This window comes from Copadichromis virginalis, linkage group LG23, assembly GCF_057382275.1.
Source record: "Copadichromis virginalis isolate Kocher_CV1m ecotype Utaka linkage group LG23, C_Virginalis_male_GT1.1, whole genome shotgun sequence".
NCBI lineage: Eukaryota > Metazoa > Chordata > Actinopteri > Cichliformes > Cichlidae > Copadichromis > Copadichromis virginalis.
Window position 1 is genome coordinate 37,252,045 of NC_140639.1, and position 16,465 is coordinate 37,268,509.

General features: G+C 41.6%; 1 protein-coding gene and 1 long non-coding RNA gene across 2 annotated transcripts in view; one reads left to right on the forward strand and one right to left on the reverse strand.

Annotated features, from left to right (window-relative positions):
- Nucleotides 1-4: 4 nt before the first annotated feature.
- LOC146681532 (ATP-binding cassette sub-family C member 4-like) overlaps nt 5-16,465 on the reverse strand; it is a 56,614-nt gene continuing 40,153 nt past the window's right edge. Inside the window, exons 28-31 of the mRNA XM_085448781.1 lie at nt 1,556-1,728; nt 1,252-1,357; nt 835-969; nt 5-754 (exon numbers count right to left, since the gene is read on the reverse strand). Of these exons, the coding sequence (XP_085304907.1) occupies nt 665-754; nt 835-969; nt 1,252-1,357; nt 1,556-1,728 (504 nt within the window). The 3' untranslated portion in view covers nt 5-664. The remainder of the gene's footprint in view (nt 755-834; nt 970-1,251; nt 1,358-1,555; nt 1,729-16,465) is intronic.
- Nucleotides 13,602-15,542, forward strand: LOC146681533 (uncharacterized). The gene is made up of 2 exons (XR_014917902.1): nt 13,602-14,146; nt 14,938-15,542. It is a non-coding gene; the product is annotated as an uncharacterized LOC146681533 (long non-coding RNA).

Below are 16,465 nucleotides of genomic sequence, written 5' to 3' on the forward strand. Positions count from 1 at the left end.
AATGTTACCATGTGAGATGTGTGGGCCTTTTATGTAATATTTGACAAAACAAGCGTACAAAGTTGAAATAACTTAAACATTCAGCAGACAGCTCACACTGCTATTTCACTTTCCTCCCTAGAAATGCTTCAGTCAGCATTTAAACAACACAAGGAACAAAATATTTAACACTGAAATCTTGTGACGCTTTTTTTCCAAGTCTTTAAAACATGTAGTTAAAGAGATAAATGTGAAAAAAATACAGAGAGATCTCTGCAGAGTAAGAATTTGGTCGTTACTAATCCTGAACAATAATATCACTTTGATCTACAAGTGATTTACTTCCATCAGTAAATTAAAGCACTTGGGATTTTAAGGATTATGTAGCCATTTAAAAGCTATTTGTGCAAGGCACCAGAATGCTGAGCAGCAATTTAACACGTGAGAGATAAATAGGTAGTGCTCTACATCAACAGTTCTCATAGCCCTGATTTCTGGGCAGTCAGTCTGAGGAAACAGCTGCACTGTGTGGCCACATCAGGCCCAGCAAATCAATGCTGTGCAGGTCACGTCCACCCCGTCTTACGCCACCAGCAGCGGATCAGCGCTTTCACCAGAGACTGGAGGGGCTTTACAGCCCAGGGATCTTCTGGAGGAGCAGCAGCAATTCAGTGCCTCCCTGAGCTTACAGAGCGGTCTCAAAGATAACCAAGTTCCCGTCTGCTGTTACTGCGTGTCCGTTTGACAGGCTGGGGCGGCTCCTGCTGTCGTAAGCCTGGAACGCATAGTTTACAAATGTCAGTTTACAAAAAGAGATTGACTCAAGTTCTTCACACTTAACGAAAACAAACTGACCTTTTTAGCTGCCTCTAGAAGAGCTGCTGCCTCCTGTTTGCCCGTCTGCTGCACCATTTTATAAAAAAAGTTAGTGGGATCCTGCAGCAGGGTGTACGGCTCATCATACGCATGGATCTTCCCCGCATCTAGAACCTGGAAACAAATAGTTCTGATTATTGCACAAAAGTAAGAGCAAAGTATGAGTTTCAAAGTAAAACTAATAGCCTCTTGACTTGAATCTGGCATTTTTCAGGCTATGAAAGAAAAGCTGCTAAACCCAGAAAGCCCGACACTCCATCCACATACAGGGAAAGCAGAAGCAGCTCTCAGCAAAAAGCCATTCTACTTTTTACCTTTGCATTAGTTGTTTAACTACTACCTAATTAGAGGTTTTACCTAATTAAGTGGCATCAGTGTCAACGATTCAGGACTCACCAGTATACGGTCGCTGTCTACGATGGTGTTGAGGCGATGAGCGATGGTGAGCACAGTGCATTCCCTGAATTTATCTCGTATGGTTTTCTGAATCAGCTCATCGGTCCTGCAGCCGCAGAAATAAACGCTTCTGTTAGTGTGACCTTTAGATAAAATTTACTATCAGCAAACAACCACCGATGTGTCAAAGTAAGTGTTATCAGCTGAGTAGTTTCTGTATCCCATCATGCTGCAGTACACAAGATATTCTTCTGTCTAACAAGATGTTGTTCATACACAGTAGGCAAACGTCATCTTGCAGTACCTCGGGTCCACATTGGCTGTGGCCTCATCAATGATGAGGATGCGGTTCTTCCTCAGGACAGCTCGTGCCAGACACACCAGTTGCCTCTGGCCCACACTGAAGTTGGAGCCCGACTCAGCCAGGGCAGTCTCCAACTTTCCAGGGAGCTCTTCCACCACAGACTTTAGCTGCACCTGCAGGAATAAAAAAAAATAAAGCAGCTTTAACTACACTGTGTGTGTCCTCTATAAATAATTCCTGCTCTGTCGTCTTTTTACAGTTAGTTCCACAGGGTTCTGTACTGGGACCAATCATACATGCTTCCCTTAGACATTATTAGAAGCACTGCTATGATATGATACGCAGATGACACCCAGCTTTATTTATCAATCAAGACAAATGATTCAAAAACAAATAGTGTGTCTAACCTGACACTGACTCAACCTCCAATAACACAAGGACTCATGTTTGATCAGGGTATGTTCCTTAGCATCTACATTAAGGACTGCCTTTCTTTTCTTTCTATTAATTTGTGCAGTACCTGTAAAATTAGAAGCAACCTGTCTCAAAGTAAAGCTGGAAAGCTAGTTGGTGTATTTATTTATTCTAGGCTGCATTGCTGTAAAAGCCTAAAAGCCTTCAGTTGATCCAGAATGCTGCAATCAGTATAAAAGAGAGACTCCATTCTTCACATATTAGCTTCTCTGCATTAAATTTGAAGTTCTTCTTCTTACATATAAAAATCATGAATAAGACCTGTTAGTATCTAAATATCCTAACAAAGATTAATATAAACTATAACATAATATAATTACTGCATAGTCATCTGTTTTGACAACAATGTTACCCACAGAGATGTCCCGTGATGCTAAGAGCACAGCTTTAGCACATTTGTGCCATTCACTGCCTTCCCATCATAGGCCATAAGGGCTACTCTGGGTAACATCACCCTCAGAGGTATTTGTGCAATAAGAGCTGCTGGGTTCCTCTGCAGGTGGAGAACTGTGATAGACAGTGCGGTGTTATTGTTACACTGTGACAGCAGCAGATGTAGAGATGTGACCCAAAGCTGACAATCCCTCATTATAAGCGGTTGTAAATGCACCACAGGAATTAAAGAGTGCAAGGATGCAGAGAGTTGGAACTGCACAGTTTTTCTCAGCTGAAAGAGGGAGAGACAATGTGTGAAGGATGCTGATGATCCTCTGCTCTGAAAGTGACACAATTAGGAATAGGATCTATATAGAGCCCCAGACAGTCCATACATGGTGCAGGTTCCTGGCAGCTCTTTTCAAGGCTGATTTTGAGGTCAAAATCCTTGAGGTCATTCACCACCACACTGGGATCTCTGATTGTCCGCTCCTGGCTCCAGGACATAATTACATAATTGCCTATGTAAGAGAATATCCTCATGCAATAGAGACAGCAGCTCCTCCACCCTCAGTCATCCTGAATGGGACAGTTTGATGCTAGTACGCTACGCTCTGATGAGCCAACCTGACATATTTCACAATATTTCTGTTGTATGGTAAGATAATAAAATAGTTTGGCAAGTATTCTGCTTCATCATACAAGAATTAAAACTCACACACTACTGATTCTGCCGATTGTGAGAGTTACTGACCTCTTCCAGAGCACTCCACAGTTCTTCATCTGTGTGTTGGTTAAATGGATCCAGGTTCTTTCTCATGGAACCCGTAAACAGTACCGGGTCCTAAAGGGGTGGGGGAGAGTTGGAGAACCCAGAGGACACCAAAATGATTAGATTTTGTGGACTATTTGTAAACAGAACAGCACAGTGACTTATTTCGACATATCTGAGTGAATGTCCTGCTGTGGCAGGTAAAAGTTTAAAAAACCTAAATGGCACACATGGCAAACTGTAACCAGCTGCCCTCCTTTGGTTTTGAATGCATCCTACAGTTTGCAAAAGTTCTGACTGATCACAGCAAAGAGCTTTGTGGGAATTGAAATGCTGAGAGCGTTGAGGAGAAAATGTTTGCTGGACAGCTGATTTTAACTCATTACTGGTAAGCTGGTGAAAACAAACAAACAAACAACAAAAAAACCAAAAGATGCAGTGTTAAAACTACACTCGTATAATTGTTTGAGCAAATAATTCAATTTTATTTATAAGCACCAAATCAAAGCAGTTGCAACAAAGTGCTTGTGCACTTTGTTGCAACACTTGTGCTTTTCTCACAGAGCAAACAGAAGTGACTCTAGAGTGTCAGAGCAGACTGGGGCTGCTGATCCTTTCTTAGCTTTAAGGATGTGCCCAACTAGTAATAATTAATGTCACTTATTAGCCAAATATTTCTCATGTCAAAGTAACAAAGTCATAGTAGACGAGCTACGAAACAAGGCAACAAGAGTAGCCAGATGCTAGTGTTGTGTTCTGCTAAGAGGTCAGCTATGATGTTGTACCTGAGGAATGATGGACATCTTCTGCCGCAGGTCATGGAGGCCGATCTCAGAGGTCACAATACCGTCGATGTAGAGCTTCCCCTGGGGCTCTGCCAGGCGGAACAGAGCCGAGACCAGAGAGCTTTTCCCGGCTCCTGTTCTACCCACAATACCAACCTGACCCACAGGACACAGAACATAAGCTTTGGTTTGACAGCGTATCACACAAATGGCTTCAGGTTCTTAGAAACAAAACAAATAAACCTTGATGTCTGACCTTCTCTTGGGGTCTAAACATGGCTTTCAGGTTGTGCAGCACCTGAGGTCCGTCAGCACTGTAGGAGAAGTTGACCTGGTCAAAAGTCACCAGGCCTTTACTTGGCCAATCAGGAGGAGGACGTTTCTGGGTTTCCCAGGGTGCTTCACTCTCCAGTTTAGTGTACTCTACTACTCTTTCCACTGATGTCATCTGAGGACAGAAACGCAGGAATGCACATTAAATCAGGATCAGTCTGTGTGGTGTAGTCAAGAACACAACATGTAATAAAACTATTTGCATACAAGTTCAATTTAAGAAATAAACAATCAGGTAAATCTGAAAGAATGGATTAATATCTAGAATTACACCAAAAATTTAAGAAGATACTGCCCACCACATCCTCCACATCCAATCAGCAAGTCTGCAACTCACAACTCAGTGTTCAGGATGCTTCAGTCTGCCACTGTTTCTGCAGGATTATTTTCCTAAGCTACTTTTTCTCCATGAGCTGCTTTTCTCAATGAAGGAGAACTGCCACGTGAATCAGACGGATGTTATAGAATCATTTAGTGTGTCTACTTGGTATCAAGGAGAATGCAGGTATTATTTATTATGGACAGATGCCAGAGAAACACCAGTACAACTAGTGGTCTATTCATGCTATTCATGTGAAAGAGCAGAATCCCAAAGCTTAACCCTTTGGACTCTTGCAAAATAATAATGTCCATTCGTCCTCTTCTGCTTATCAAATTCAGGGTCACGGGGGGACTGGAGCCTATCCCAGCTACCACAGGTCGGGAGGCAGGGTACACCCCGGACAGGTCGCCAGGTCGACAGATAACCATTCGCACTCACATTCACACCTACGGGCATTTTAAATTCACAACTAACTTCATGTCTGTGGACTTTCGGAGGAAACTGGAGTACCCGGAGAGAAACCACACAAACATGGGGAGAACATACAAACTCCTCACAGAAAGACCCCGGCCTGATGGTGGAGTTAAACTCAGGACCTTCTTCTTGCTGGGAGACAACAGTTCTAACCACTGCATCACCCAAATAAATAATTTACTTCAGACTCCTAAAAATTTTTGATCATTTAAGTCTGCTGACAACACAAGTTTAAGATGCGTAGCACACCAGGCAGAAATCATACAACATCAGGAAAGTGGTCTCAGATTCACCTCCATGTCAACAAGCCCAACAACCATAAATATAAAACAAAATGGCAAAGAAGACTTTTGATGTTCAAATGACAGAATAAATACAATCTTTGGACTATTTCTGGAAATTAGTGAGATTTATATGGGAATAGCAAAAGCTCAGTATGGACAGAAATGATACAAGCTCTGGAAATAAAAGAGACAGTGAGTATCTTACCATGTTCTCCACCTCTGCACTCTGTCTGACACCCCACTGGAACATGCCCATTAGTGTGACAGAGTAGCTCAGAGCCAAACCAACAGCACCCGCATCAAGCTCTGACAGGAGCAGGAAAACAACCATTTTACTAACACTTTTAAAAGTTAAACGGCAGCAATCACTCAGCATCTGCTGGACTGCATATACACTGTATTGCCAAAAGTATTCACTTAACTGCCTTCGCAAGCATATGAACTTGAGTGACATCCCATCCATTTAATTTAGAGGGTTTAAAATTATGCAGCTTCAACTCTTCCACAAGGTTTAGCAGTGCGTTTTTGGGATTTTTGATCATTCTTCCAGAAGTGCATTTGTGCGGTCAGACACTTATGTTGGATGAGAAGGCCTAGCTCGTCATCTCCACTCGAATTCATCCCAAACTCACTCACACATGTCTTCATGGACTTCATGGACGTTGCTTTGTGTACTGTACACAGTCATGCTAGAACAGGGGGCCATCGCCTTGATGGCCCCTTCCTGAATGAAATTGTCCAAAATGTCTTGGTATGCTGCACTAAGAGTTTCTTTCCCTGGAAACAGTCAGATAAGTACCGTTCTCAGACTGGACCATCGGCTTGCCAGATGGAGAAGCTTGATCGTTCATCAATTTGGATGGGTAAGCCTATACTTTTGGCAATATAGTGGATAACCGGCACACAGCTGCCCCCTGCTGGTAAGCGATCGCAAACAGCAAGACTAAATCAACAGTAAAATTAGTTCTCTCACTGTCTCTGAGCAGCAGACAGCCAAAAGTAGTGATGGTAACAAAGATGGAGCAGATGCCATCAAGGCGGACAGCAAACCAGCGAGAGGTGGTCAGGAACAGGAACCAGGCCTCTGCACAGGGAAACAATCCATCACAGACAGTTCAAAAACATACAATTTTTAAGTTCTCTGATCATAATATGAGCTTCTATGTGCCAAGCATGAAGAGCACCTGAGTGCAGGTCCTGATGGGCATCAAAGACTTTCTGGAAGCGCTTCTCTTCCCCAAATGCTCGGATTGTCCAAAGGCCCTGAAGAGATGAGGACAAGTGGGAGAAGACTGGACTCCGAGCTGAGGACACAGATGAGTCAGAAGTTACCAATAGGTTAAAGAGCTTCAAGTTTTAAAGATATTACATATGCAGGTTTTAAAATGAAAAAGAAACAACAGTAGCAGCACGTGTATCTCCTTCTTCACACACTGTTGTACTGTAGGACACTCACTGGTGGACTCCAGCCGTTTAACATTTCTGGAGGTCCGCAGAAAGTAGCGACGCAAATAAAGAAAGATGAGAAGGAGGGGGACAACGGGGATAAGGATCCAGGGAATCACTGACGCTGCAACAGCAATGACCCCAAGTATCTGGAGGAAGATCTGCTCACAACAGAAAAACACATCAACATTAAAGTGGTTTGTTCTTGTGCCTTTTTCTTTTTGAGTGTCTTTAGAAAAGAAAAATGAATGTTTTACAGAATGAGAAAGTATTTTCATTAACTTGTGCATTGTACTTCAGCCTTTCACTTTAGTAACAGCACTGTCAGTTTTACTCATTTTATTCTTCAAAGAGATCTTTGACCCTCTGTTACAAATAAGAGCGTTATCTCAGATGGGCATCAGTAGGTAAATGTTACCAACCTCAGCAAAGGGCAGTGCCACAGCGCTTACACTTTCGCTTTACTCACCAGTGGCAGCACTGAGTACTGAGTGACTGAGGCAAGCTCAAGGAACATGTGACAACAAAGAAATTCGTAATATTTTGTCCAGCAGCGTGTAATCAGTGTAATGATTAGCTTCAAAGTTAAGAGCTAAGGGCTAATGAGTTATAAAGCCTGGACCTGAGTGAAGTATTTCAGGTACTGCATTGATTTCATAGTGATGGGACAGCTGCTGTGAGTCTGCAGCAAAGTTTAAATTGCCTAGTTATGGCATTTTCTTCATAGAATTTAGCTTTCACTTTGGAAAACTACCCAGCAACAGATGAGCACATGGTAAGATCGCTTTTCTTCTTAGGTTGTTGAACTGTTGATTTGATTCTATTAAGACTTGTTACCGTTTTTTTTTATTGGACTTTAAATGACTTTTATTGGCTTGAAAGTTTTATTATCATTACAGTAGTGAGTGCTGCTGTTACTTCAGGGAAATACTTCCCTACCTTTGCTCTGGACCTGCTGTGTTTATCGAAAAGAGCGTGGAGGCTACAGCTCCACCATAAACTGTCACTTGTTATGATCTTCATTGCAGCTTTGTCAGTGGTTTAGAAAAGAAAAATGCTGCTGTGTCTTTGCTGAGAAATCTACCCTCACCTGAACGAAATCTGCAAACGTCACTGGCATGTTGGAGTCCAGCAGCCCAATGTCCTTTGAAAATCTGTTCAATACTCTTCCTGAGGTCAGACAAGAGATAATTATCACCACACTTTGAAACCAGCTAGAGTAAGATTAATGTTTAGTTTAACTTTCCTTGCCTGTATATAGGGGGTCATATGATTGTTGGGTTTTTCTCTGTATCTATGAAGCGCCTTGAGGCGACTTTTGTTGTGATTTGGCGCTATATAAATAAAATTGAATTGTATACTGTGCCCCCACAAAGATGGCAAATGGAGTAAAAGTAACCACAAAATTCATCCATCCATCTTTACCCCCTTTCAGCCTCAACACCGGCTCTCCACAAGGCTGTGTACTGAGTCCCCTACTGTACACTCTGTACACACATGACTGTGTTAGTTCCCACCCAGACAACACAGTCATCAAGTTTGCAGATGATACCACTGTGGTGGGGCTCATCTCAGGGGGAGATGAGACTGCATACAGAGCTGAAGTTCAGAGGCTGTCAGATTGGTGTGCAGACAACAACCTGGACCTCAATACCACCAAAACAAAAGAACTGGTAGTTGACTTCAGAAGGAGGAAGTCCGAGCTGCAGCCTGTCAGCATCAACGGGGAGTGCGTGGAAAGGGTCTCCAGTTTCAAGTTTCTGGGTGTGCACATAGACACAGACCTCCAATGGAGCTCTAACACCTCTGCGGTCTTAAAGAAGGCCCAACAGCGTCTCCACTTTCTGAGAATCCTCAGAAAAATGGACCTGAAGAAGGAGCTGCTGACCGTCTTCTACCGCTGCTCCATTGAAAGTGTGCTGACATATTGCATCGGTGTGTGGTTCTCCAGCTGCACCACAGCACACAGAAAGGCACTCCAGAGGGTCATCAACATGGCCCAAAAAATCATTGGACATCCTCTTCCCTCCCTGAAGGACCTGTACAGCACTCGCTGTCTCAAGAGGGCACGCAGCATCCTACGGGACTGCACACACCCAGGACACCGGGTGTTTAAGCTGCTGCCGTCTGGCAGGAGGTTCAGGCTGCTGAGGTCCCGAACAAATAGACTCAAGGACAGCTTTTACAACAGGGCAATAGCCCTGATCAATGTAAATAGCTGACCTGACTGGATACCTCCCTGGACTTTTTAGGGGGAGGTAACAATGTTTAAAACAATAACAATAATATTTATATTTATAACAAGGTGCAATAATAATTAATGTGCAATAATAACAGTGTGCAATACACATACACTTATTCTTCTTTTTTATACTAAGTTAATATACTGTGTTGTGTTGTTTGTTACGTTGTGATGTGTCATATCGTGTCGTGTTGTGTTATATGTAGTGCCGACGTAGGACAGTTTTTCCAATTTCATTGTACTACTGTACTATGTATGACTGTGCAATGACAATAAAGAGTTATCTTATCTTATCTTTATCTGGATTATTTGGGTCACACCAAGGTATGACTGAGTTCCTGACCCTATGTGTAAGGAAGAGGAACCTCACCAAACCTCATCTAACCCTGGGGCCTGGCCAGCTTTTTTGTTTGTTTGTTTTTTTACTTCAGTGGCCTCAGCCACAGTGATGGATGGGTTAGCTCCAGACTCTGCTTCCACTACAAAAAGTGTATCAGCAGGATTGAGGACATCATTTAAGCAGATCAAACATCCTACCCAGGGACTTGAAGAGGGTTGGGTATTGTGCTGACGTGTCAAATGTGATTTTACACATAAGCATAAAATGACAGTCAGGACCTGTTTCTTGACTCAAATGCACAGGGAAACAACCAGACTCATCCATCCCAAAGCACAGTTGCCAAATTGGGGATACCTGTATACCCAACCTGCCTGTCACCTCTCACTGAGGGCAACCCAGGACTGGTACAATGTCCAGCCCTCTCTAGACACCAGAGCAAAAGCTATGAGTTCATGTGACCGTGACTACACCTAGTTCATATTTCTCAACCTTAAGCATTAGCTCAGGCTCCTTCCCCAACAGAAAGGTGCCATTCCAAGTTCCTAAAGCCAGATTTCTCAGCCTGCCCCTGACCATCTCCCCTCCGGTGAGTGGTTGGCCCACACGAGCACTACAGAATTCCATTTAGAAGTTTTTGAACTACAAAATTCTACAATTTACCGACTCTGGCTTTAGAACGTACAACACTAAAAATTTGCAAAGTTTTGCTTACCAATCGGATTGATGTCAAAGAAGCGCACGGGTGTTTGGAGTATAGCGCTAAACATGCGGTTGTGCAGAGACTGTGAACACCTCACTAGCACATTGAACAGCACCAAATTCCTGCCAAAGCCAAAGATTATGGTGACTGCAGTCAAACCTGGAAAAATAACACACCATAAAACACCAGTGGAGTAAAATCAGAAGAAATGCAGCGCAGTGTAAATAAGAGAACGCCTTTACCTCCATAAATTCCCAGGTAAAAATCCGTGTCCAGCTCTTTGGTGACATTTAGTCCATTTGTTGTGATGTTAGTCATGTTACTGCTGGCCATTAGTTTTTCTTGCTCATCAGCCCTAAACAGTCAGACATGAGTATAAACAGACATGTAAAAGCTGCAGTCTATGAGGAAAACGGCAGATTGAAGATACTTACCAGTAAGCTAGCCACCAGTCTTGCATGATGTATGCTACCTAGAAGATATAAAAGCCAAAAAAATAATTTTTACTGCTTTATATTACACATGTGAAATGCATTCAACACTTATTCTCACTGAGCTAACATGTGGAAGGCGAATTACAAGTGCAGGTGAGTCTTTGTGTACCTGAGCCATGATGTTAAGCAGCACGACAGCCAGCAGAACCACAATGTTGGCCCCAGCTGCCAGATACTTGGCATAGATGCGTATTCCAATGGTTCCCTGAGCTCGAGTCTCCTCTGCAAATGTCTGAACTTTCTCCGCCTGCGAGGAAGTCATCAGCATGCAGACAAGTATCATGATCACTGGCCGTCAAGTTCCCTGTGTTTAACTTGTCAAAATGAAAACGGACTAAAGCAAACTAAGCTCAAGTTGTGTCAGTTCAGCACGCTCTGTATGTTAAAGACCATTGGGGAAGGGGAAAAGAAAGAAAAGCAAACATGATATTAAACTAGGGATGGGCAGAAACGACCCATTTCCTATAAACAACCCTGATTTTTTAAAAACTAGGCTGTTTTTACTGATAATTATCCACTAACCGGTAACTGGTCTTCATCTTTGATGGACTGGACAGAGGAAGTCTGGGACAGCACTGAATTTTGAGACAGAGTTCGAGTTCTGGTGGGGGTGTCATGATGAGGCTGCTGTTGCTCCTCTTCCTCCTTCTTGAGAAGGGAGGTGAAGTCCAATCCAGACTGCTGAAGCTCCGTGTAAGTTCCCTTTGCCACCATGTGACCCTGACAAACACACACACATATCACCAAGTGTTAGGAAATTGTACAGCTGTGTTTTACAGACCTATGGCAGCACCACCTCCTCATGTGAAACACACACTTTGTAGTGTTTGGAAATGTACTGCGGTTTACATCTTCAAAGTCCTGCGAGTCACCCAGATAGTCTGTTGACAGTCAGCTTGCTTTGGCAGCACTCAGTCTTGTTTGTGCTTTTCTACAAATGGTAGTAGTGTGGCTGAATTTCAGAAAACATCTCCTGAAGAGACAAAGATAAATCCCTGCAGCCCCTTCAGTCTATGATCTAATACAGGGGTGTCAAACGTACGGCCCGCGGGCCGGATCAGGCCCGCAAACGGGTTTAATCCAGCCCGCGAGATGATTTTGTAAAGTATAAAAATGAGCAGCAATTTTTCAATAAAGAAACTGTTGTTCCAATTGTGTCCATTGGATGGCGCAATAGCAATTGTGAGCTACTTTGTTTTGCCCGCGAAATTTAAACCTGATCTGTTTTGGCACCCTCATTGCCCCAATATGTCTCTGTCAAAAAAGAGAAAAGTGGATGCAGAGTGTTCCAAGATAAATGGTCATCCTCCTCACGGAAGTGAATGGGAAAGCTGTATGTTTGGTGTGTTCCCAGCATGTTGCAGTGCTGAAAAGAATATAACCTCCGTCGCCACTATGTGAGTCTTCATGCCGACAAATATGACAACTTTCAAGGACAGCGGAGAAGAGAGAAGGTGAATGAACTGTTGGCGGGTCTGAAGAAACAGCAGTCTGTGTTTACTCACAGCCGAGACATCAGTGATGCTGCAGTGAAAGCTAGCTACCTCATTGCTAACGAAAGTCCACTAGCTTCAAAACCATTTAGTGACGGTGAATTTGTAAAAACATGTATGATGAACGCATCGGAGATTGTGTGCCCTGAAAAGCGCCAGGCCTTTGCAAATATCAGCCTGACAACAAACACAGTTGCTGACAGGATTTCTGATCTTTCAGCGGATTTGGACAGCCAGTTGAAGCAAAAAGTAAAGTCATTTATTGTGTTTTCAGTTGCAATTGATGAAGGCACGGACATTACAGATGTTGCACAACTGGCAATTTTCATCCGCGGAGTTGATGACACATTGACCGTCACCGAGGAGTTCGTGGAGTTGGTACCGATGACAGATACAACGACCACAGCTAGGGTTGCCAACTCGCTGAAAAATAAATAAGGGACACCTCGTGGCCAGGGCCGGGCAACCCAGTTGTCTTCACCCTTCCCAGTGTGGTAGCTATTTTTTTTGTGTGTGAAATTATTTTTTAACCATTTGACTTGAATTTGATTTAAGCAGATGCATATTCTTTGTGATATGACCATATGGGAAACAAATGATCATTTAGCCATTTATTTTTAGCTCAAAATGACAACATTAACACAATAAAACAGGTCTCTTTCTTAAACAGAAGCCTGTCATGCTTAACTTTTGAGAATATAAGTAAATCTTTCTTTAAAAGAACTCTGTCCTGCTTAACTTAAAATTATATAAATTAATAGAAAGCAATAGAACAAAAAATATTCCTGTAACTGTGCACATATAGTGCATATAGTACAATTGGCTTCAGTTGAGGTATTATTTCAGCTTTTCTAATGCTAATCAGCTGCTCCTGTTTGTAAACCCACTTGTTCCCATGATTACGCATCTTAACTCATCATCATTATTCATCTATGTATTACTTTTATGTATTAGTCATCTATTTGTTGTAATCATCTATCCTTGCAGTTGTTTATTACACAAAATAAATTATATTATCACACTTCTGGCCACATAGCGCTGATATTCACTGCACATGCCCATAATAACCTTAACCAGAGGGTTTAAAAAAACAAACCAATGTTTACATACCATATCTGCTTCTGCCGTGGCCTGGTGGACAAAAAAATGGTTAAGGGTTCCCTGAGCTTTCACACCCCTCTATGGAACTCCAAAGTGTTCAAAATTAAATAAATAAATAGGTCAAGATGAAATAAATAACTATGTGAATAAATAAGACACAGATATGTAATGTGAGAATGATATTGTGAAATAATGGAACACATTTTGAAAAAAATGCTCATTATTGTGAAATATATTGCATTCTGCTATATAAATTTACTTATTATTGTGAAATATTATTTCATGGTCATTATTTTTCACAATAACAGAGATTATTCCTGAGGCATTTTATTTATTTCCAGCCGTTTTTAGTCCAAAATGACCTTTTTTCAAAGTCAGTCTTTATTTCAAAATCCCGTTTTCCCCGATGGTCTATTTATTTCATAATGCGACTTTTCAGCAGAATGACTTTGTCTGTCAATCAATGTAAGTGGGCTGGACCTTTGCACCTATTGGCTTATCGTTTACCATCGACTAGTTTTCCTGGATACCGGCTCCGCGGACGGCTACTGCAGCTAGCAACAGCGTGCTAGGTCAAAAGTCACGGAGGATGGCGGACTGGTGTGAACTTCAGCCAGTTCTGCTCATTTAAGCAAATCAGATAGAGAGGGATCATTTACCTGTAGATACTGTTTTGAGTCGTTTAGATGTTTCTGAAATGCTTGGGATGATAATTGCTCTTCAAGATGTTCGCATCGATGACAGCATTGTCAAAGGTTTAAGATCAATTCAGCACCGTGTTCGTTTGGAATACGCCGAGGAAGAACAGTCTTCAAATGTTGGCCGTCCACGTCTAGAAATCCCGGTGCAGCACTCAGGACTTTAGTGCTGTCCGGGATAACCGTCGGGGTAATTGCCGATACATTTTCTGTGTCTCCGAGCACAATTAGGAGGAAAATGACGGAGGATGGTCTAAGGTAAGTTTATGCTGTAATTGAGCACCTGTGTGATTCTGTACACAGCATTGTTTAGGTGTTGACCTTAATTATGACGTTTGACAATGAATTATTATCGCTTACTTTTTTTTGTTACTGTCTAAACTAAGTGGGGCAGCTACGGCTAAAGCTATCGGCGCCATCTCGGCGTTGAGACACGTTTAGCAGTGTTAGCTGTTAGTGTGTTAACTCGGAGACTGGGGTCAGTGGAGCCTGTAGGAACCTTTTACACAGAGTAGACCCACCAGCTTTCCACAGTCTACTTACTTATCACATCTTGTTAGACAGCAGGGTCATTAGTGCTTTAAATAGTACATAGTTGAATGTTTCATTGCTGTTTGCAGTTGATTGTTCTCTGATAACGCATAACAAGGTTGATGTTAAATAGCGAGTTTATTGAAATGGTTTTGTCTATTTCAGCAGCATTATAGATATACTTTCTCTCGTGTCTTCGGTAAAGCTAAAACAAGAATACATTTACATCCTTGGTTCTTTCAGCATTAATTGGAAAACTTTGAGATTTGCTGTGTGTCTCCCAAGCCATTCTCTTTTATCCCACCTGTCAGGTATAGATGGCAATACTTTAAACAAAGTTAAATTTGTTATACCTGAAGAGAACCAATCCTGACCTAGAATGGGTGAATGAATAATTAGTTGGTAGCCAATGCCTAAGCAACTCACATAGGCCCTGGCAGACTCAATAAGTCCATCTAGGAACAGCTGCAGGAAACACCTCTTCAGTTTAGATTTAAAACATGTGCATGCTCTTTCAGGTTGATGAGGATTATGGTGTGGACTGGACAGGACAACATAATCGCTGCCCATCAAATGAGATCACCATTCCTGAGATTCAGCTCCCAGATGCACTGAATGAACAAGACCCTGCTGTGCTACCAATACTTCAAAATCACTTGTAGAAAGACATTATTACATTTAATCAGTTTCTATGTCAGGAGGATTTTTTTTTTTTTTTTTTTAATTTCTACAGCTTTGTAGCTAATACTGACTCAAAACAGCATAACCAATTTCATTTTCAACAAAACAGTGAGTGGCTATAAAACAGGATTTGTTTTATACAGCTGTCACTTTAATGATATTCATTTCTTGGTTGGATATACAGTACATGTCAACTCTGAGCAGATTTAATACAATGAACACAGTACAGTAGTGTAACATCTTAATTCAAATAATTTTTTCTAGAAATTTTTTTTGTATCAGTAGCGAGTATAAACAAAACATATTGTGTAATTTATAATGTACAGTGAACAACTGATTTTGATATCTGAACTCTTCATCAGTTTATATTAAAAAAGCCATAAATGCACACCTGTACTCTGTATTTTTCACTGTCAAGTGTATTAAAAAGAACTAGAACTCACTAGATTGTCCGTTTCTTTGAACACCGAGTACAGTAATGTGATGCAAGAAAGAAGAAATGGTCTAATTTTACCATGTGGTTATGGAATCAATCGTAAACCAGACCAAAACCTGAGTCAGTAGAGTTGAGACACACCTGAATGTCCATTAGAAATGACTCATAGGTACAGTAGTGTGCAGGAAGACGTAGTACTTCAAAACCGGTGGAAGACTTTGGAAGATTGCTGTTGACCACTTCCACAGTCATTTCTCGGCAAGACTTCCCATCCTGTCCAAAACTTGATGAGGGCTTTTTGTTGTGCACAAGATGCTGCAACAGAAGATTGTTTTAAACTATAATGACATCCTATATTCATTATTTTGAATCTTTTATGGAGAAATACCATAAAAGATGACCACTTACATACAGGGCACCAGACATTTTTGCCCCACTCAAATTGCTGTTGTAGCTTTTATAGATATTTTTATGTTAACAAAGCTAAAAGTAGTCTACATACAATTCTAGTGCAACTGATAATGCCACCACTCTTATGTATTGCATGGAGCAAATAACAAAACAAAATTATACTATAGCGTAGAGCTGGGCGATAGAACGATAACGATATGTATTGCGAAATAACCTTTTCTCAATAGAAAAATTAAACTATTGCGATAGACCTCACCGCTCTTGTCCTTTTTATAAAAAAATTAATATCGTGATATGAAAAAATCTCATATCGCCCAGCTCTACTATAGTGTACTTTGTTAATGACCCAAGATCACTGGACTGTATGTAATTTACCAAAGTATAATCAGAGAAAACCAATGGCAAAATACCTATCGCAGCAGACTTACCATTTTCAATGAAGGACCGAAGGTAACCTGCCACTCTGCATTTATCCTCGAGAGCATTCCTCTTCTTCCTCATCTTCATCTTCTGTGGCA